This window comes from Callorhinus ursinus, unplaced genomic scaffold (assembly GCF_003265705.2).
Source record: "Callorhinus ursinus isolate GAN/ISIS: 27379988/994484 unplaced genomic scaffold, GSC_fseal_2.0 scaffold132, whole genome shotgun sequence".
Classification (NCBI taxonomy): Eukaryota; Metazoa; Chordata; class Mammalia; order Carnivora; family Otariidae; genus Callorhinus; species Callorhinus ursinus.
This window is the reverse complement of record NW_027397194.1, coordinates 3,553-26,256: the sequence shown is the minus strand read 5'-3', so window position 1 is coordinate 26,256 and position 22,704 is coordinate 3,553. Positions and strand designations below refer to the sequence as shown.

The 22,704-nt window shown below is 44.5% G+C and overlaps 1 protein-coding gene across 8 annotated transcripts; it reads right to left on the bottom strand.

Moving 5' to 3' along the window:
• Window positions 1-548: 548 nt before the first annotated feature.
• PEX5 (peroxisomal biogenesis factor 5) lies at window positions 549-18,260 on the bottom strand. 8 transcript variants are annotated; one of them, XM_025862745.2, is made up of 16 exons: window positions 18,127-18,260; window positions 17,324-17,486; window positions 16,957-16,992; window positions 16,552-16,684; window positions 16,203-16,334; window positions 10,651-10,756; window positions 10,049-10,139; window positions 9,540-9,650; window positions 9,208-9,300; window positions 8,736-8,855; window positions 4,039-4,182; window positions 3,762-3,832; window positions 3,154-3,366; window positions 2,655-2,820; window positions 2,161-2,318; window positions 549-1,984 (listed from the first exon to the last, which is right to left on the bottom strand). In XM_025862745.2, the coding sequence occupies exons 2-16, from the start codon at window positions 17,468-17,470 to the stop codon at window positions 1,783-1,785; spliced, it is 1,923 nt and encodes a 640-aa protein (XP_025718530.1). In that variant the 5' UTR covers window positions 17,471-17,486; window positions 18,127-18,260; the 3' UTR covers window positions 549-1,782. The 8 variants fall into 8 exon arrangements, with proteins under 8 accessions (XP_025718530.1, XP_025718529.1, XP_073746282.1 ...); XM_025862744.2 differs by having other exon boundaries at window positions 18,065-18,198; XM_073890181.1 differs by lacking the exon at window positions 18,127-18,260 and adding an exon at window positions 17,835-17,972 and having other exon boundaries at window positions 8,736-8,831.
• Window positions 18,261-22,704: the final 4,444 nt, after the last annotated feature.

The window sequence follows — 22,704 nt, the reverse complement described above, 5'->3', positions numbered from 1 at the left end:
TGAGCATGGAGCCTGCTTAAGATCCTCTCTGTCTCTCTCCGCCCCTCCCTCCTGTTTGCACTCTCTCTCCTAAAAAACAAACAAAAAAAACTTTCCCCAGGATCAATACCCATCTTTATATGACTCTTGATACAGTTCCTAATAAAACCAGGGAGAGCCAGATGAAAACTTTTAGAAAGCATAAGCATTGGAAAAACTACCATAATCCTCCCATGTAATTCAGAATGAAAACAATACCAATTATATCACACCCCATATTTCCCTTTATCGTATTATCACAAGTATGAAAAATGCATGATTTTGACCAGTGGTCTCTCCTGCTAAACTTTAAGTTCCATGAACACAGGGATCTTGTCCATCTTAATTCACAGTACCAGGCATATATTAGGTGCTCAATATTACTGGACGGATGAATGGGTAATCAATATACCAAATGTGAGAAACGGAGAGAGAAGAAGAAAACCGTTAAATACCAATCCTCCAAACACCAACCCACCTCCCACACCCCAACTTCACGCCTGGCAGAACTCACACGCATGTCAGTTCCATTTATTCTTCATACAAATTTTATTCATACAGTTTTATTTTTAAATCATTTACACATATTCATACAAAGAAAAATAAATTCAGGATGGAACCTTGGGACCATGGTAGTTTAAAAAAAATCTCTCTGATCGTTAGCTACTGAAGACAAGGCAAGAGGCTTAGCAGTCACTTCTGGGGGTTGGTGTATCTCCCCATGCAGGGGACAGTTGAGAAGAATCCAAGCTGCTCCCTCAATCTTCACTTTGTGGAGGTAATATGGGGGAAGGGGATTTTTCAATGCTTTCCCCTAGAAACATTTCAAGTACAACAAAAGGCTTATGGTAACACTGAACTGCCTCTTTGCTAGGAATTTGGCAAGACCGTCATTTCTGAACCAACTTTCTAGAAGAGTTAGCTCAATTCCTACTTGCAGGCCTTTCTAAGAGGAGGGCTGGCTGCACTCACCACACCCCCAGCCCACCTGCTCTGTCGTCCCACCAAAGGCCCCAAAACAGAGCCCTTAATTGGACCCCATCTGGTCCCTTCTAGGTTCATTCCACAAACAGGTCATCCTCCTACCCCACGCACACGCACTCTCTGTACAACTGACCCCAGCGACTCCTAAGGACCCCTCAATAATGATGTCAGCGGTACCGCATGCAGCATCGCACCCAGAGACTCTGAACTACAGCCGGGAGAGGTCCAGGAGCAAGAGAACTATGAGAGCCCCTATCAAAACGCAGCTCTGCTGAAGCCAAAGCAACATTTCAACCCAACAGGCCACTCCCAACATCCCAGCCCAGATACAGTCACCACAGAGGTGCGCGTTAGAAGAACCTGCCACACACAACTGCCCGAGAAAGCTGTACCATTACCAGCCCCAGTAAGTGGGAGGAGGACAGAAGTTACAGATGTGGTGGACCCTATCCGAAATGGCAGCTGATGACAACAGTTACCCTATATCTTTGGGTCCTACCCAAAAAGCAGCACCAAGAAAGGGCACGATGAGCAGAGAGATCTGTAGCTGGATGTACAACCCTTGAATTACCAAGGGACTCAGAGACAACACAGCTCATTTTCCTACAGTGATGCAGGAAGAACACAGACTACCCACCCCTATGTTGAGGCAGCTCCTGAGAGGCCACGCTGCTTGTGGTCATCAGCCCACCCCCTTAGTAGGCCCATTTGGGGAGAGGGAGTCACATCCAGAGCAGGGACCCCTCCAAGCAGACACTCACAGGGCAGCCCATCCCACTGTCACTGGGGCAGGCCAAACATAGCTAGGAGGGTGGGCAGATCCCGGGCATCGGCTGCCCCATAGGCATCACTCTGGCCTAACATAGACAATGCCAAACGCAGGGTGCTCCAGATATTCTCCGACATGGCGCCCCCTTCACCCCGAGGGCCCCGGCTTTTCCTCTGCATGTTCAGAGCCTCCAAAAAGTGTTCCACAGCCTCCCTGTTGGGAAGAAGAATGAGCGCTGGTGAGCAGAACATTACTGGAAGGAGGCAGGTAAGCTGGCACAGGGAGACAGCTGGGGCCAGTTAGTGAAAGAGAGGATCAGAGAATGAGGAGCTAGGGTCAAAGGCAGGGAGAAAGAGTTCATTCGTTAATTACTCAATAGACGCTCTCACCGGTGAGCTCCGAGATTGATGCAGCTGATACCCAAGTTATAGCGGGACCGTATATAGCCAGGCTGTAGCTCGAGGGCCCGACGGTACGCAGCTACTGCTTCTTCACTCTGGTTTCCGTTGGCCAGGGTGGCCCCTAGCTTATTCCACAGCAAATAGTCCTGGAACAGGGATGGAGAAGGGTTACAGACAAGAGCCAGGCTCCGATCCAATTCCGCCCATTCCTCCCCGGGTCACCACTCTGTTTAGCTAATACATGTTACTCTCCCTTCCTTTCTCTTCAGCTGTTCATCGCGTGACACAGTGTAACTTCTCTCGTCTCATGCAGACTCCCCGCTGTCCAGTTCAGATGACCCTGTACTCCCAGCCTTCTTTGCCCAATTCTCCCAAGGCAATGAGTATATGGAACGGAAGCTCCCAGGACTCCGCAGGTCCCAACAAATGACCCTTCAATAAGATGCAAGCACGTCCTATTTCTGTCCCTCCCTGAGGCTCACATTGGGACGAACGCTGAGGGCAGCTGTGAAACAGTCTACCGCCTTGTCATACTCCCCGCTCAGGTTGAAAAGGACTCCCAAGCCACACTGCACATCCGGGTCAATGGATGTAGGGTCCAGGCGTACGGCAGCCAGAAAGAGCTCTTTCACTTCAAGAAATAGGGAGCTGCATAAATAGGAAAGAAAAAAAATGCAAAAACAGGTGGACGGACGTGTCTATATTCCTACCCTTCCAAAACACATCCTTAGTCACTCATATCCCCAAGATTCATCAATCGATCAGTCATCCTCCTACTGTCAAATTTCACTTTAGAAACGCGTTTCTTCTATTTCATCCCAGCACTGCACCATAGAATGCAGACCTCCTTCACGTGCATCCTGGGTTTCCCATCCCACTCTGAGGTCCTTGAGTCTCGATCCACCAAAGCTTCCAAAATCAAGGCCCTCTGCCTACCGGAACTCAGGTTACCATCTATCATCCCAGGAATCCTTCACTCACTCGGACAACAGAGACCCCAGGATGCGCTTGCTGGGGCCCTGTCCTGGCCCCCCAGCCCCTTCTTCACCGCGCGCGACCAGATGGGCATAGGCCGGTGTGTAGTGCAGCCAGTCTCGCAGGGTTTCACAGGCCTGTCGCTGCAGGGACTCGTTGGTGAAGCTCACAGCCAGCGCCATCAGTGCCGTCCGGTTATCAGGCTTTAGCTCCAGACACCTGTTTGGACAGAGGTGGGCAGAGCTGATATCCGCAGTGACCCTGGAATGTTGTCATGGAATGCAGAGTCACAATGGCCTCACCTGCCAACTCCCTCAGATTAAATATACAGAGGAATCCTCTACATGGAAGTTATTGAAAAAAATTACAGATATGAGAAGGGGAATGTTTTAGCAGCCAAGGAACCAGTGAGGGTCCCACATATAAAATTAAAAGCTGATGAGGATTGGAACCAGGTTATCTCCAATTCACTCCAAACCTTAAGAGTTTCACCACAAGAAAACACTCTTGCTAGTGACTTGAAAGAAGACAAGGATCCGGGTTTGGAATCCTATCATTCTAAAGGCTATTTAGAGAGCCCGGGAACCACCTCACCCCACCTTTCATGTACTTACTTCCGTAGCGCACTGATGGCTAATAGTTCTTGTTCATTCTCTGCTTGGGTGGTACCCAGATACTGCCACGCCTAGAGAGAAGGTGTCAGATTCCATTACTCCTGCATTCACCTTTCCAACCTCCCTTCCTCTGGCTTCCTCCACTCACCATCTCACTCTTACCCCCCCACCCCAGGCCATCACCCAGGTCCTAATCTATCTGCACTACTCTGTGGGGCTTCCCTCAAAACTGATGAAAGCAGTCTCTAATATGAAGTCAGAGTAATGAGTCACTCACTTCCATGTGCTTAGGATCCTGCTGCACAGCTGCCTCAAAAAGCAGCACAGCATTTGGCAGGTCCCCCTCCTGAAGTCGCTGGAGCCCCTCCTCGTAAGGCTGGGGGTGGTCACGCAAGGGGTTCTCCTCCTCAAACTGGTACCCCTAGAAGGAAAGGAAGCCAAGTGAAAACCTAAGAGAGCCATCACAGGGGCGCCTGGGTGGCTCAGTTGGTTGGGCGTCTGCCTTCAGCTCAGGTCATGATCCCAGGGTCCTGGGATCGAGCCCCGCGTCTGGCTCCCTGCTCAGCGGAGAGTCTGCTTCTCCCTCTCCCACTCGCCCTGCTTGTCCTCCCTCTCTCCATGTGTCTCTCTCTGTCAAATTAAATAAATTAATAAATAAATAAATAATAAATAAAAAAAAAAATAAAAAAAAATAAATAATAAATAATAATAAATAAATAATGAATAATAAATAAATAATAAATAAATAAATAATAAAAATAAATAAATAAATAAATAAATAATAAATAAATAATAAATAAATAAATAAATAGCTAGCTAGCCATCACAGCCAAAGCAGCAGGAATGGGAGATGACAACCAAGACAGAGGTGGAAAAGTTAAAGACTTCCATTTTTTTTTTTTTTAGTTGAAGACCTCCAAAAACGTATCTGAATTAAACGCTGGCAAGTTTTCCATATTAGAAAGGAGATCATCTACGACTACAGTAAATCCATTCAGTATCATGCTCATGCTGCTATCTCCTGAAAAGCTAAGCAAGACTACAAACTCTGATCCATGCTGGGAATAAGCTAATTTTAGGAAGTCCTTAAAGGCCTGTATTTCCACATCCTTGATTCTCACCACTGGACAGAACACATTTCTTACAGGATCTGCTTATCTTAAGCAGATCTTATGAGATCTTATCTTATGAGATAAGCTCTCCTTAGCTATTCAAAGGGCACTTCTTATTTTTCTGCAACAGTGTGAAAATGAATAATGGAAATGCCATTTGGAGTCAGAGGCCCTACCACTCAGATGCCGCTCTTACCTAGCTCACAGAATGACTGTGTGCACTGACTGGATAACCTGTGTTCAAGCACTTTGAAAATCTTAGTTGTTCCCTAATTGCACTCTTAAAAGTTACTAATATTAATCTCTATTTGATAGTAAATGAAAGCTAGATCCCAAAATCCTGATGGCAGAATATGTTTCAGAAAAACACCGTTCTCGCTGAGGATTTCTCATTTAAGGAAAGAATTATGATGCTACGTACAAAGCTTTGCCTACTGCTGTTTCATGTTAGGCAAAGAGGTAATAAGGTAAAATGAGAGTCACGAGGACAAGCAAATAAAATGTTCTTTTTGGGGAGTAAATGGTTACCAACATAAACAAAATACCAGAATGAAAATAAGATGCAAAATATCAGGCAGAGCCCTTCTAAATGTAGCTAAGGACATGTAAGAATGAAACCATACGTAATACAGACGTGAGCGAGGCCCTTTTTCATTATTACTGTGGAACTGCTAAAAAAACTGGTAACACTTAAATCTAACCAGCCAAGTTCTAAACCATGGTAAGTCATAAGATGTAAATTATCTGTGATGAACAGAAATTAGATAATTACAATGGAAGTCTAAAAAGCAAGACATATTATAGGAGATGGATTAAAAATAAATGTATTAAAAGTATTTGAGAATAGGTAAGGTGCCTGGGATATCTCTGTACAATATGAAAACCTAGAAGATAGAAAATGACCCTAGACCAGGAATCAGCAAGCCTTTTCTGTAAAGGGCCAGATAATAACTAAATAAATATTTTGTCACAACTACTCAACTCCACCTTTGGAGAGAGAAAGGAGCCACAGACAGGTAAGCAAGTAAGTATGACTGGGTTCCAATAAAACTTTATTTATGGACACTGAAACTTGAATTTTATATAATTTGCACATGTCATGGTACTTTTTTTTTTTCAACCATCTAAAAATGTTAAAACCACTATCAGTTCACAGGCCAGGCAAAAACAGGTGGCAGGCCAGATCTCCCTGCGGGCCATAGTTTGCTGACCCTTACCCTAGACTATCAGTTTCCACAAAACAAATCCCCCCACATTCAACCTCAACTACTATCTATTACCAATCCATGTTTTAAGCCACCCTCTAGGAAAGAGAGATCACGGTCATCTCTAACACAATTTCCTAATGAAATTAATTCCCGCCTCTCAGAGCTACTGAGAGCATCAAATGAGAATATTCACCCAAGTCTTCTTACCAAAAGACATAAAACGCTCTTCATAAAATGGGTATTATCCTGAAAAGACAATGGAGCACGTCAAGGCCGTCAGGTTGCAAGCACAGGGTTTTCTAAGTGCTTTATCAATTGCTGATCAGAGAGGAATTTTTCACGATCAGAATATTTACAGAAATAGGAACAAGAATATGCTGAAGGAAGCTTCAACAGCCCGCCAAAGAATGGGGCATGAGCTTATGATCGCTGTTGCAACCTAAAAAGTCTAATTTGAGCCAGTCATTAGGTCTGATCCACTGTCTGGTCTACTCCAAAATCTCACAGGATCACCCAGCAAAAACAGGATCACTACTAAAAGTCTGCCCATCACAGAAACTTCTCCTCTATGCTAAAAGGATACATTACCTGCTTGAGCTACACATGTTAAGTTGTCTTGAAAATTTAAGGACCATTCAGTAAAAAATAGTATTTTCAGAGACCCATGAATTTATAGACAATCAGGGTCAGATTCACATTTAAAAACCAAAAAAGCACTACTGACATACAATTCAGTAATAGTTAGCACGAAGCCAGATAAAATCTGCATTGTTCGTTATTAGTGAGCAACAAAGTATAGCACATTTCTGTGGAACATTAATGCAAATATTTCTAGTTCTAAATCTGCAATATCTCAAGGTATCAATGATATCAAATAGGGTTCAAGAATCTAAAAACATTATTTTTAAGTTTTGAATTAAAAACTTTATCCAAGGGAGACGAACCATGAGAGACTATGGACCCTGAGAAACAAACTGAGGGTTCTAGAGGGGAGGGAGCGGGGGAATGGGTTAGCCTGGTGACGGGTATTAAAGAGGGCACGTACTGAATGGAGCACTGGGTGTTATACACAAACAATGAATCATGGAACACTGCATCAAAAACTAATGATGTAATGTATGGTGATTAACATAACAAAATAAAATTTAGGGGCGCCTGGGTGGCTCAGTTGGTTAAGTGACTGCCTTCGGCTCAGGTCATGATCCTGGAGTCCCTGGATCGAGTCCCATATCGGGCTCCCTGCTTGGCAGGGAGTCTGCTTCTCCCTCTGACCCTCCCCCCTCTCATGTGCTTTCTCTCTCTCTCATTCTCTCTCTCTCTCAAATAAAATCTTTAAAAATATATATATAAAATTTAAAAAAAACTATTCAAAAAAATTTTATTCCACCTAGCAAGTCATTAACATGAGAGTAAAAAATGCTACTCATATAAAATCAGTGCTATGTCTTTATTTATCAAAAGCACAGAAATTTTCATCTAAAATTTGTAATTTGCCGTTTGTAAGTTGACAGAACCTATGCAACTTACCAAATTGCTAATACAAATTAATAAATGTATTATCTCCAGGTATTTCCTTGAGTTCTTCCTCCTCAGAATTCTATAGAGGAAACTCTTATTATGGCAAAACACAGGGCAGGATCCCAGTAAGCTGTTTTCTATTATATGTAACGGGGTAACTCATAAAAAGTCAGACTGCAATAGTACACAAAATCCTATTTTTCCCAGTACTGTTTTTCATTGGCTTTCAAATGCTAGACTTTTTAAAGTTTTCTTGAACTTTACTCTTCCCTATCTTTGCACACACAGCTCCCTGATGTCAAGACCTACCTCCAGCATCCTGCTTTACGTCTCAGGCCCTGGTTTTAGCCCCAGAACCCTTTCCCAACCAGATCTGAGCTGAGAAGTGGTAGCGCTACTCACCTCCTCAATTCCTGTTCTGCTTCTTTCAAAACCCAACAATTCTCTCCCTTCCCCCTCATGCTTCAACTCAGCAGCTCAATTATTAACCACATCCCTAAATATCCTACAACCTCAAAGCAGATTTTTTTCTACAGTGATACCGCTGAAATAGCATATGCTTCAAAGTCTATGCTATATACAAAATTAGATCATCTTTGACCAATGACTACTGGGAAATTTTCCTAACACTTTATTTAATATAATTCCTTGCAAACACCCTAAATTGGCACAAGTGGTCAGTACTTAGAGGAACAGATCCAAATTTAAAATAAATCTGTGAGTTAAAAAAAGTAAATAGATATTAAGATACGGAGACAGAGTGATAGTCTACCAATTACCACTCTCTACCAAAGGAGTTACCAATCTCCTCAAAAATGTTCTCAAATCAACCTCCAAAGCAGAGCGCCTTCATCTGTGTTCTGAATGCATCATGTGCAAATCTATGTCACAGGCATTATGTCACCGTCTTACCGTTATTTGACAAGGACAGTCTATTATTATTAATCTGTATGTCCTAAGAATAACGCATACCTTCAATTACTGAAGAAGAGTGGGACAAGGGAATGATTCGGACTTCCTTTCATAGAAAGGGGCTCAAGGAAGTAATTACTTGAAAGTAAGTACCCTTCAAATTCAGGATTAGAGGAGAAACAACAAAACAAGGAAACCCTGCCGTCTGAGAACCGAGTTCTTACCTTATCGTAGGAAGCAGACGTGAGGTCATCATAGTCAGAAAGCCAGGGGTGAGCCTCAGCGTCCCGTTTCGCCATCTCCTCCAGCTCTGCCTGCAACTTGTCCCAGAAATCGACATCAGACTGTAAGGAAGGGAAGGCAGGTAGAAAAAGGAGATCCATCATGACCGCCCCACCCCACCCTCAGCACCACTCAGATGGATCCCTTAAGGCAGTAAATCTTAAATTTCAGAGCGTCCAAGAGCTTTTTGTAAATGCAGATTCCTAGATCCTACCCCCAGATTCTGATTCTGCAGTGGAAGGTGATGTCCTGGGATTTGCATTTTTGGTAGTTACCCACCCTACCCTCAGCAGTTCTGACAGAGAGGGTTCAGGAACACTATGGCATACAATGTTCACCATCTGTGATGTTCCAACACCAACTCTCCAATGGAGTGTGTTCCCCTGAGGTGTCTCCTGTGCTACCTGCTCTCACCTCTATAGCTGACTTGGCTCGTTCAAACTCCATATCAAGGGCAGCTGTGTTTCCTGGTCTTGTGAACTGGTCAACCCAGGCCTCTGATGTACCCTGTGACAAAGAAGGATGGTCATACCACCACCAACTTTCTACTGACTGAACACCCACTAAACACCAGCAACCTGGACACTTCTGAGAACAGTCTCAGAATCTCTTTCCCACCCACTCAGGACCTGGATGCTACCAAGACAAGCTGGCAATAAAATCCCTTCCCCATCTGGGAACACTGAACCCAAGGCCTGGGGCACCAGCCGGGTCTGAAGTGGGACTGGGAAGTGACAATGTCCTACCTGCTGCTGTATAAACTCTGCTGCCCACTGTTCTGCCTGAGCTCGGCCCGACCCTGCACCGGACTCCAGGGACACCTGCCCCTCGCCAATCTGCCGCACGAATTTCAGGAACTGGGGCACAGAGACACACATAGGCCACTTGGGAGAGGACTTCCAGGTGTGCACTCTCAACCATGCCCAAGAGAAGCCTGCACTTACCCCGCCCCCTGACCACCTCTAGCTGCAGACAAGATTTGCTAAAGACCCTGAAAAACGTCAAGAGCAAAAAGAAAGGGATTTCTGGCCTTAAAGATTTGAGAAGACACAGAAAAGCGAAAGGGTTAGTATGCAAGGAAATGAGGGAAAGAATGTTGGAAGGAAGAAGCAGGATCCCAGGTCTCTATTCTCCAGACAGGATGGAACGGACTTTGGATCTTACTTCCTTCTCTTTAAACTGGGGTAAGAGAAGCTAGACTCTTGATTTCCAAGACCAGCTCTGCTGGGCAAAGCAGCAGTGGGATGTGGCTCACCTCAGAGTTAGCCAATTTGGGGTCATCCACCTTGGCCACAAAGTCACTGGCTGTGTGCTGCAGATCCTCCTCAGGATGATACTCATCGTACCTGGAACAGGTAAGGACAAACTAGCTCCACCCACTAGTCTGCCACCACCTTCCCCACACTATTCCCTACTCCCAGCCCATGGCAATCACAGTTCTGGGGGGTGGGGGGTGACACTACGCTATACGGTCTCATTGAGGACCTACAAATTCCAATTTACATTAAAAAAGGACACCTGGGCAGAAGTGGCAAAGCACTAGCTACATTCTTTTATCCTTCCCATTCCCCAGCACCTGTTTGTAGAGAGAAGGACTACAGTAGCAGCCTCCAAAGTAAAGAGGGAATAGGGTGCATACGGTAAAGTTAGGAACTTCTGATTAGAACACTTAGGATTCTTGACTCAATTGTATCTGAGACAAATTTCTAGGGGTAATACAAGTGGGAACCTTAACATAGAAAATGAGGGGACTGCAAGTGGGTTTGAGAATGTGGATGGAGGAGGTAAGGGAGGCTGGGAAAACTATCTAGTACTCTTTTCACAGGGATCCATCCAGGAAGAAGTAGCTGGACTCACCAGCGATCCGTGGCTGCTGTTCCTTCAGGCTCTCCCAGCCACAGCTTCTCCTCTGACTGTTCCAAATATTCCTCAGCCCAGCGGGCAGGGGACACAGACAAAGGATCTGCAAGGAGCATAAGTGGAGAAATCACACAGGGCTCAGTGAGGGATCAGGGAAAGGGAGAGTATGACACATACTCAACCGACCCTCATACCCAAGCCAAAGCAGAGCAGATCCTACTGAATCCCTCAGAGACTCCTGGTCTAAAGAAAACACTACTGAATTCTCAATATGCAACCCACTCCCAAGGGGCCTGGGGTGGAAGTTTACAGAGCTGGAAACAGAACAAATGAGGAGACTCAGGAAAGGAGTATGGACCAAACCCTTTTGCTTGAAGTGCCAGAGACTTCAATAAGAAATAGCAGGCACTTAGGGCCTCCAACTTCCTCAAAGGTACTGCAGACAACTGATAAGGAGCTAAGGGAGAACAGAAGAGCCCCTTCTCCTTAACCAAACCTCTGGTCTGTTCTCCATTGATAGAGTTCACCCTCTCCCAAGAAAACAAGCCTCATATTATAACTACCTAGAGAATCTGAGAAGCAGAATGCTGGGCTAGAATTTAAAAATACATTGGTCCACTCCTCCCATTGGATGTCTGTTCAATTTTTTTTAGCTGAGATGTAACATGCAAACATTAAAGTACATACAGTGTATCAAACATAAGTATGCTGCTTTATTAACTCCTACACATGAATACACTCAGATCACCACCACCCAGATCAAGACAAAGAAGGTTTATAGCTCTCTCACAGGCTCCCTCAGACCGCCGCGCCCCCCCGCCCCCCGCCCCGGCAAGAAGAAACACTAGTCTGACTTGTCACTTTTGATTCATTTTTGAGGGCTATGTTTTTAAGTGTAATTCTAGAAATTGTCTCAGAAGCTCTAGTGACAAAGGGCGCCACTGCAACATCATAACAAACATACCAAGGCGACAGATGGAATGAGGGCGCTAAACCCTTTCTCAACCTCCAGGGCTTTGTCCTGTACTATTTTGGGGCTGGAAACAAAACCCAAACTAAAACAAAACAAAAGCATTAAGACATTGTTCAAAGGTGCCCTAAAGAATGAGTAAACACAGAGAAGGTGGGAGCCTGCGGTATGCTTTCCTTCTGCTCTGTATCCATACCTTTCCACATCAACACTGAAGTGGTCATCCTATCTTTGCCCCCAGTTTAAAGATCTGTCATTGTTTTTAACATGAGAAGGCAGATTCATCCCTCAGTATTAAATATGTAACAGAACTGTCTATTCTATTTACCAAGACTTTGCCTGAACAATTTCAACAAAGTACACACAACATCTGAGAAAGTAATGTCAAAATCTGAAGAAAAAAAAAGGATCCCCAGACTCTCAAAATACACCTAATTATAAATAATAAAAATTACTAATATAATAAAAAATGTGGTTGATGATTTTTTGATCATACAATACCTTAACTTCAAGGACTCTCAACATTTTTACCCAGATTCCCTCACTAGTTCTTACAGACAACATTTCTCTTTCCTTTGCCCCAACTAGACTGTTGGCTCAAGAGTGGAGACCTAGTAAGGAGATACTTAATACTTAAATAGACATTACAATGCCTCCTGGTCCCTTTGCCCCATTCTGTTGAAAACTAGCCACCCCTCCTCCTTACTTTCCAGTCATTCCTTCCTCTCAACTAGAGGATTTTGCAGAAGCATACTCTGGCCACAAGTGCTCCTCAGATTATAGAGAATACTGTTTCTGTGAAATGCTCCTTTCAAGGACAAGCAGCAATGGAAAAAATACAAAGCACCTGGACTTTAAAAGACACATGAGGCAGATTAGACAAAAATCCCAGAGGTGAGAAAAATCATCCTCAAATAGCTGTAATCTGGTATTTGGCCATATTAGCCACAAGCCTCAGAATTTTCTGGCATTGGGAACCTGCTCCAACGAAGGAGTCAAAATGAAATGACCAAAAGAATTCTACTTGGCCTTCACGCTATTTTTCGAGAAATTCTTACAGAAAATCAGATCCGCTTGGGTACCTGAGATTGAAACAATTAAGACCTACAGATGGGAAGGGACTATCCCAGGTCACATAAATTAGTAGAATTAGAACCAACAATCTAGATACCAAATATCCAATTCAGAATGTTGTCTTACTTAGTCTCTCATTGTGTGTTCCTTGGCACACCTAGCCCAAGCTCCAAAGTCAAAAACTCAGAATTTCCCACCCTTACCCATAAAGGTTTCTGAGTTTGCTAAACAGCCCAATGGTAAAGAATGTAGGTTCCAGATCAGCCTACCGGGCACTCAAATCCCAACACCACCACTTATTCACTGTGCAAGGGACTTAACCGATAAGTTTCCCTTTCCTTATCTATAGAATAGGGTAATAATAGCTACCTCGTAGGGATTCTTGTAAAGACCAAGTGAGATAATGCACACATGAAGCACAGAGTAACAAATGTTAGTTATTATTATCATTACTGTCTGCTCGCAGCAAACCCATACCGAAAGTATCGCAACGAGATGGTTACTCCTTTTCTTCCACAGCCTCTTCTGCTGCCATTGGGAGAGATCTATTGCCACTTATTATCTGCTACTGCTGCCTACCGCCTTTCCGAGGAAAGTGCAGGTTTCTCTCTTATGATTACCATAGGAACCTCACACACCATGTTAGCTGAGGCTGTCTAAATTCAAAACCCCTTAAAGATGTATTTCATCCCTACAGCACAAGATGTAGAAGTATTTGGCCCAAGAGATTTAGGGGCAGGGGTGAGGGGTGGATTGCATCAAGAAATAGAGCAGACTCAAAAATGAGCTTCATGTGGTGATGGAATAATTCTGTAACTCGATTGTGGTGGTAGTTACACAAATCTACACATATGATAAAGCGGTATAAAACCATAAACACACACACAAAGGCATGTAAAACTGCTGCAATTTAATAAACTGTGGCTTGTACCAATGGCAACTGCCTGACTTTGATATTGTACATAAATTAACAGTTATGCAAAATATTACCACTGGGGAAAACAGTGAAAGATACACAGAACTTTCCTCTACATTTTTTGGCAACTTCCAGTGAAACTCCCATTATTTCCAAATAAAACATTTAAACAAGAAAAAAAATGAACTGTCAAGGCTCCTTTTAAACTTGAGTCTAGAATCGTAACAATAGGGATTTGAAGATAATAAAGATTTCAATATAACCTCCTTTCATCTTGAAGTCTACTTATCCATAAAGCAATAAGTAACCTATATCATCAATATAATATCAGCCACAAACATTATGAGGATAATAAAAAATGAATTATCAGAAAATTAATTTCCTTTAGCTTTCTCCCAGATCTCAATTCAATAAATACTGAAGGTCCATACAGAGCAAGATACTACTGCAATTGGCATTTTTATGAAGGCAGACCCCATATAGCTCAATTTCCCTTTCCAGCTCTCCATCTCCCTGCCTCCATGAAGCAGGCACAGCCCCAAAAGAATGTATAAGACAGAAGAAATCTCCCAAAGAGGACTTAACAAGTAAGAGAGGTCCAACACATTTTTCTAAAGTTGTTTTTCATTTACAGGTTAAGGAAGATTTCACTGATTGCAAGCAATTCTGGTAATTAGAACAAAAATCTCATCAATCTCAATGCTTATAGTAGCAATGACTTTTTTTTTCTAAGCTACCAAAAATGACAGATGCCCACACGTTACAAAAGAAGTCTCTCTACGATAAGGAGATCACATTTCAGTCTAAGGTTTGTATGAAAAACTGAGTTTGTCTGGTGGAGGGTGTTTGTTACAACTCAGATTTTCACTTGAGGCAGTTCCCCAAAGAAGATTCTCAATAATAGCGTAATGGCTCTAAGTATGGAGCCTAGAGTCAGAAAGACAGGAGTCCGAATGTCATCTCTGTTACTGAGTGACTCCGGACAAAGTATTTAACCTTTCCAAATCTCAGTTCCTTATCTATAAAAGGGGGAAGGAATACCTACAAGGTAAGTGTAAGGTAAGTGTAACTGTGAAGACCAAATGAAGATTATAAAGTGCAAAGTACTATTAATGAAACCAAGAATATCTATTATTCTACCTTAAACTCCAACTTACGGGTGGGAAAGGTAGTCATGATAAAAGAGATCAACAGCTTTTATTAAAGATGAGTTTTAGTTGTTAGATTTGGGGTTTTTTTCCTAGAGACGGAAAGCCCCATTTTTACAGAATAAAAACAATGGCGGAAGAAAACAATTAGGTGCCATTAATGATCTCAGGAATGTTCAAGAACTATGACAATGGGAATGCCCTGAGAGTCTAGAATCTTTGTAACTTTGTCCATTTGTATCTCTTGTTATTCTTAATTTCTTAAATTGGAAAAAAGCTAACAAGTTCTTCTCTTTGGAAGCAATGAGGAAGAGGAAAGCTGAAGAGAATGTCCTTCCCCCATGCCCCTAATCAGACAGGCCTGGGGGAGAAGGGTCAACCCCACAGGACAGGATGAGCATGGACACTCTCAAAGACAGAGAACTAGGCTGGGACCCTGAAGAGCTTCGGGTGCAGGCCTGGCAGTAGAGCACCGTGGTTCAGCCCACAGGGTCTGGAATCATTCAAACCCAGAGTCAAATCCCAACTCCACTACTTATAAAACTGGATCACCTTGGGCAAATCACTTCATCTCAAAGCCTGTTTTCTTATCTATATGCTGGGAATAAAAACAGCAGCTACCTCAAGAATTCTCATGGGGATTAAACAGATGATACACTGAAAGCACTTAATACAAAGCCTAGAACATGGTGAGTACACATTGGCTATTATTATGAATATTTATTATTATCACCAGGATATGGTCTTTGCCCTCTAAGACCTCATAGTTCAAGCCCTTGAACACAATCCCATTTTCCAAGGCCCCAACTCTGTTCAAGAGGACTTTTATTTTTTTAAGATTGTATTTATTTATTTGTCAGAGGGAGAGAGAGCACAAGCAGGGGGAGCGGCAGGCAGAGGGAGAAGCAGGCTCTCTCCTGGCAAGGAGCCTGATGTGGGACTCAATCCCAGGACCCTGGGATCACAACCTGAGCCAAAGGCAGGTTTGGCTTAACCGCCTGAGCCACCCAGGCGTCCCTGTTCAATGCCAGAATTCCACTGGCTATGCTTAGTATTTCTTCCCGGGCGACATTGCCATGGATCCTCACCACCAAACTACAGTAGTAAAGTTCCAGATAACAAAAAAGTACCTAACTCCTCATGTTCTCTCTACTCATCCTCTCTCTCATTCTCTCTTTAAGTAGAGATATAAAGAGATACATAGATATAATCTCCAAAATCTCCTACCCAGTTCAAACCCAGGCCTCTCTTTCACATTAAGTTTCAATAACTCCCTATTATCACCTAAGGGAAATCAGGTTCAGTGCCCTAGAGAAATGAGTCAAGAGTCCAGAAAAGTTATAGAAGCTGAAATCGTTCTATATCATAAGATGACCTGGGGGAACAAAATAGAACTTTGCCCCATATGAACCACTTTAGGTTTACCCATGACAAGCCTCACCTGTAACTTCAGAGATGAATTCTTGGGACCAGTCTGTCTCATTATAATCCTGAGTTACATCTACAGCATCTCCAGCTGCAAGAAACTCCTGGGCCCAGTTCTCAGACAAGGCCAAATCTGCCACACCAGGAGCTTAAAAGAAAGAGAGAGAACTAAGAAAAAAAAGAAAAGAAATGCATATCATTCTATCATGCTTCAGGAACCCTGAGTGCACATGAAAACACTTTGTCCCTTTTGTCTCCTTCTGCATCTCAGTTCCCTAATGCCAGCAGCATCCAAATATGGAACCCCGTTGGTCCTATCTGCACAGAAAATGGTGATCTGCCCTCCCACCAGACTCTGGACCCACCTCTCTGGGGTGCCTGGCGGAAGTTTGACTGTTCAATCTCCTGCATCTCTGCCAGGAGGTCATCCATCTTGAAGGTCTGAGGGGCACGGGATACAAGTGGGGCATTCTGGTCCTGGAGAAATTCAGCCACCAACTGCCAGGAGAAAGATGATGAAATGAACTCAACGAGAGATAGGGCCCAATGAACGGGAGGCATTCTAATATCAAATACAAGGAAAGGGAAACACAGAAACTACAGATTTGCAAATCCTCCAAGACTAGATTTCTAAAAACAAGCAGGAGAAGAAATAAGGCAAATCTCATTTGGTCAGGAAGCTCCAAAGAGTGAAATACAGATGAGCCAAGTTTAAAGTAAAAACACAACAGACAAAAGAAAAACGGGGCAGAAGAGACTGGCATGTTTACCTCATCTTCAGAGGCTACTCCCAAAGGCTTAGAGACCTAAGATAGAAAAGAAAGGGAAGCAAAATGGTACGGTAATGAAGTCCACACACGCAACTCAGTTAAACAGGAGTTCAAATTCCAGCTCTAGCACTTAGAGTGACCTTGGGCAAGTCACAGAATTTCTCTGAGCCCCAGTTTCTTCACCTACAAAATGACTGCCTTCATCTGTATAAAGATGTACAATGCTTAGTACAGCGTTAAGTAAACACTCATTAAGTGATAACTACTATTATCTGCAACACAACAGAAAAAGCAGTTATCCCAAAGTGTTCATCTGGCCCCTCCATCCCATGCCACCACTTGAGTTTTCTACCTCAAGAACACTCACCGCCTCAGAGGCTGGGGTTCCTGGGGGCCAAGGGCCAGACGTCAACCCCTCCTGCCGAAGGGCCTTGTCCTGGGTGAAGTGCCCGGCCAGTTTCATGAGCGGGTTGGCACCCCCGCATTCGGCCTCCACCAGCTCCCGCATTGCCATGGTGACCGCCAGCTCACTGACCGGCAGAGAAGGTTTGGAAGTGAGGTCCCGCTGCCAGATCCTTCCCCAACCCACAACTCAGCCGGTGTCTGGGGGGAGACGGGCAGACGTCTGTCCCAGGTTGTTAGCCACTCGCCACCCTCCCCACCCCTGTGCCTTTTGCTACGGCCCCCACCTCTGCCAGGAGTCCGAGAGGGGGCCGGTGCCCTCCTGCCGCCCCCTCAAAGGCCACCGCTTTCAGCCTGGGCCTCTCCAGCGCCCTCCACGACCGCGGTCTCAGGCGGCGGCACAAACCGGCAGCCGCCCCCCAAAGAAGGGCCTGGACCCCGGGGCTACGGGGGACAATTCCACAATTGGGCTGTACCGGGGCACTGGACGGGTAAGGAAGAGTGGGAACGCCGCCAAAACGTAAGCCCAGTCCCCCAGGCCCCGCGTCGCCCGGCCGGCTCCGCGGGGAGGCTTTCCTTCCCCGTAAGTCACCTGAGCCCTTCCCCCCGATTCGGCGCGGCCCGGCCCACACCTCCTGAGCTCCGGACCACCCATTTCCCCCGCCCCAGTCGCAGCTCCAGCTCCGCCCCCGGGACCCGCGAGTACCGGGCCAAGACGGGGGAAGACCGGGAGCGCGTCCTCGCGCCCCCTCGGGACCCTGCGCTCACCGTTGCGCGCCGCGCCGCGCCGCGCCGCACGACCCGCGGGCCACCTGGTGCGGGCTGAAGGGGGAGGGGAAGGGGGGGGTGGGAAGCCAGGGGCGGGGCTCGAGCTTAAAGGGGCCGTGGCGGCCGCGCAGCAGTCGCGGCCCAGAGGAAAGCAGTTTGTAGGGGCGGGGCCTTAGGACGCAGCGTGGCGGAAGAAGCCGTGAATCTTAAAGGGGAAGAGCGCCTTAAAGGGGAAGTCTCAGAGCAGCGACGCTGAGAGCATTCAAAAGGATCTTCAGCGCTAGGACTGGTTTGATGGAAAGCTCAAAGGAGAATGGAGCTAGGAGGGGCTTCCTGAGTTTTGAGGGAAAGCCAAAGGAGCGTAATCCTGGATTCAGCCCATCCTGACTCTTCCCTGGCGGCACATGGTGACCCAAGGGGATTCCCTGCCCTTTCTGGGCCTCAGTTTCCCCTTCTAAAAAGGGGCTGGCTAGTCTTACTAAGCCCCAAAGCAGGTAAGAGAAAGGCCCTAACACGGGAATTGCAGGGGTCACATCCGAGGCGTTCCTCAGCCCTCTAAGGATGTCCACTTCCAAATTGCCCCTAGTGGGACATCGTCACAGTCTCCTTGGAGACAGAGGCCTGCCCCCAATCCCTCTCCACTTCTGCGTAGTGGGGAAGATAGCACTGGATGATGACAAATTCCGGAGACTAAAATAGGGTCCAACGCATCCTGAGTCCTCAGGCTGGTGACATACAGGGAGGATGCACAGTGAATCACTCCTCTCCCCTCCTTCCTCCACCCGTGGTCAAGGTCACCATGGTGGCCGTATTCCCACTGCTCCAGACTGGGAAACACAGACATGATCCAAGAAATGACTTTTAATCACGGAATAAGCCTTGGGCCCCACCATCTGCCACAGCATTGGCTCTGATGTCAAACTCAAGGTCACCAGGAAATAAACCCTTATATCTCACCTAGCTCCAAGACCTAGGGAGTCCTGGTGCCACAAAGAAGGGCAGAACGGGGCTCAGGGCTGCTGGTAATTGAGCAAGGATGGGTCAGTACCAAAAGGACCGAAGCACCATCCCAGCCCAGGGTGCAGGAGAGGAGACAGGTAGACAGCAGGTGGCGCCCTGGGCCAGGTTTGTTTCCTGGTTGTCCAGCTGATTTCAAGGGTGGAGGCTCCAGGGGACCAGAGAGGCTTGGCTCTGTAAACTCTTCCCTGGGAAAGTAAAGAAGCTGCTCTGACACCTCAGGGGAACAGAATGGCAGGGCAAACCTGGAGATTGTGCAGAATTTCTCCTTTTCTTTACCTTTTCACCATCTTTCAGAACCCCCGTCCCCCTCCCCTTTTCCCTGGAGAACACAAATCCCAGTCCTTGCATGTTCACTGTTTGCAGGCTGCCACTGTAAAGAAAATAACTAGTACCTAATAAACTAAACCATGCCGAGGAGGAGGGGATGCTCTGTAAAGTGTAAAGGATCTCTGGCGAGGGGAATGTTTAACTGAAAGCATGTGATATGGTAGAATTTTAGAAAATCAAGGCATCCAGAAGGGACTTCCCAGTACCACTCAAACCATACCACACACATAGCCACCTGCTGTGCTAGGAGTTTAGGAACTGATTATCAATAACTCATTGTGTGCCCGCCTCCTAGGAGATGATGATAATGATCATAACTGATGCTTATTTGATGCTTACTAAAACCCAGGCATTGCACTAAACACTTTATGGGCTGTAGTGCTTTTATTCTTCATAATACCCCCTGTGAAATAGGTATTGCCAACCCCACTTTGCAGATGAGGCTTACCCAAAATCACACAGCTAGGAAATCAAAATTCAATCCAGACACAACTCCAAATACCTACCCGTTATGAAACACTGCCTCCCAGTTTCAAAGAAGCCCTATTTATAAGTCCCAGAGAGCTTTGTCTCCCAGGCCATAGAATTCTGCACAGGACCTGGCTTACAAGTCCAAGAGGGACTCGGGGGCTAAGAAAGGACTTATAAAGCCAGTTGGGTGTTTTTGACATTCTAGATTTAAAATACTAGGCACAACTTTAAATTTTTATTCTATTCATAAAAGTAATAAGTTTTATAAAATGAAAATTTCATTTCATACTTTAATGTTTAATTCTACTTATTCTTTTTTAAAGAGATTTATTTATTTATTTGAGAGAGAGAGAGAGAGCATAAGCAGAGAGAAGATCAGAGGGAGAGGGAGAAGCAGGCTTCCCGCTGAGCAGCGAGCCTGATGCGGGACTCGATCCCAGGATCCTGAGATCACGATCTGAGCCGAAGGCAGACGCTTAACTGACTGAGCCACCCGGGTGCCCCAAATTCTTATTCTTTTAACTAATGATTAACTCAAGTTTAACAGGTTAAAGTTCTCCAATTTTTAAATATAGACTATATTTACTGTGTGTCAGGCATTGTTCTAAGCATTTTTCAAATATCAATTTATTTCATCCCCACAATAACTTCATAGAGATTTTATTTATTTGTCAGCGAGAGAGAGAGAGTGAGCACAAGCAGGGGGAGCGGCAGGCAGAAGGAGAAGCAGGCTCCCCGCTGAGCAAGGAGCTCGATACGGGAATGGATCCCAGGACCCCAGGATTATGACTTGAGCCAAAGGCAGACTCTTAGCCAACTGAGCCACAATAACTTCATAATAGCAACCATAATTCTGCCCATTTTGCAGAAGAGAAAACGGAGGCACAGAGAGGTTAAATGACTAGCCCAAGCTCATACTAATAAGTAGCAAAGCTGTGACTGGAACCTATGCCAGGGTCATCCAGCTTTATCTGTGAAGAGCCAAACAGTAAATATTGTCTTTTCAGGTCAAACAATCTCTGTCACAACCACTCAGCTCTGCTCTCGTAGCATGAAAGCAGCCAAAGATAATACACAAACAAACGAGCATGGTTCCAGTAACATTTTTTATGGACACTTAAATCTGAATTTTATGTAATTTTCACACATCACAAAAGAATTATCTTGATCTTTTTTGACCATTTAAAAATGCCAAAACCATCCTTAGCCTACAGACTGTACAGAAACAGGCAGCCGGCCATAGTTTGCTGACCCTTGACCTACATAATCTGGTTCCAGAGGCCATGCTCTTAAACATTATGCTAGACTTCGCCTTTTTAAAAATAAAAATTTACATTTCCTTAAATATTTTTAACTGTGTGGCATTTAATATACATACATTTTAAGCATTTTCAATGCCTGACAGGGCCAACAACCCTATCAGGCAAAACCTTTCTAAATTTATTCAACACTGCACATCTAATAAATCAAATTTGTAAATATTTATCTGATTCCCTTAATCCTCTTAAAATTTCAAGACTTAAAATATTACTTCCCAAATTGAAGGCTAATACACCGGATTCTCTTAAACATCAAATATTTTAATTCATAAAGTCACTTACTTATACCTCTGGAAAGTAAATTTACTGGCTCAGGTAGGTCAAGATTACTAGGCTAAATTTGGAACCATAGTAGAAGTCCTTAAAAGAGATTTGAGACCAAGGCACAAGACTTAGGAGCTACACAGTCCCAAGACAGTGCTGTCTGAATAACAAGCAAACACTCTCAGCCCAGTTTTAGAGATGAGTTCTGTCTGCTGTAACATAGTCCCTAAGGCCATTTCCTTCAACTAATATGATACCTGATTCACAGGTTTCAATTTTACCTGGTTTTTATTGTCTCATTTAGATGCAACTAATTTCTTTACAACTTCACTGGAGCAAACAAATTATTGTAGAAGTGTTGGCTTCTATCATTTTTGGGGGGAGGAGTTGGAAATGGGGAACCACCTCATCTGGTTTGATTCTTTAGTTTTTTAATGATGGAAGATGTAGTGTTATGGAACTGTCCATGCTCTGGAAATTGCAAATCAAGGTACAGTCTTTATGCCTGTACATTTGGCAGAGCTTATTGGTTATGATTTACCTATCCTTCTTTCAGCCTCAGTACCATCACTGGCAGAGATAACTTGGCAGAGGAAGAAAGCTATGTGTGCACTGAGACACAGCAAATCCCAAAGCTGGGCCTATCTAAATATACCTGGACAAAAATCTCAGTTTGCTTTAAGTGTTCAGAATAGTGAGATCTACTCACTCATATGTGGAATTAAGAAACAAAACAGAGGATCATAGGGGAAGAGAGGGAGAAATAAAACAAGATGAAATCAGCGAGATAAACCATAAGAGACTCTTAATCACAGGAAACGAACTGAGGGAGGATGGGGTAACTGGGTGACAGACATTAAGGAGGGCGTGTGATGTAATGAGCCCTGGGTATGATAAAAGACTGATGAATCACTGAACTCTACATCTGAAACCAATAGGACATTATATGTTAATTAATTGAATTTGATTAAAAAAAAAAGAATAGTGAGAGCTAGATATACCTAGGTGTATCCAGCACCACCAACCTAGCTTTAGGTGCAAAGTATCTAACCTCATTTCCTGGACACACAGCAGGGAATTCCCCCAGACAGTAATAAGGACTCTAGTACATACTCCCTCTACCCCAATTTTACCAACTTTAGAAATCCAGAGAAGTTTCAGAATATGTCACCCTTGC

Bases quoted from the DNA above. Each gene is read 5' to 3' on its own strand.
- PEX5 (XM_025862745.2), bottom strand. From the start codon at position 17,470: ATGGCAATGCGGGAGCTGGTGGAGGCCGAATGCGGGGGTGCCAACCCG. The intron at 9,301-9,539 runs GTAGGACATTGT...TCTTTGTCACAG, and splicing joins CAGAGTTTATACAGCAGCAG to GGTACATCAGAGGCCTGGGT. The intron at 3,367-3,761 runs GTAAGTACATGA...CTGTCCAAACAG, and splicing joins GCCATCAGTGCGCTACGGAA to GTGTCTGGAGCTAAAGCCTG.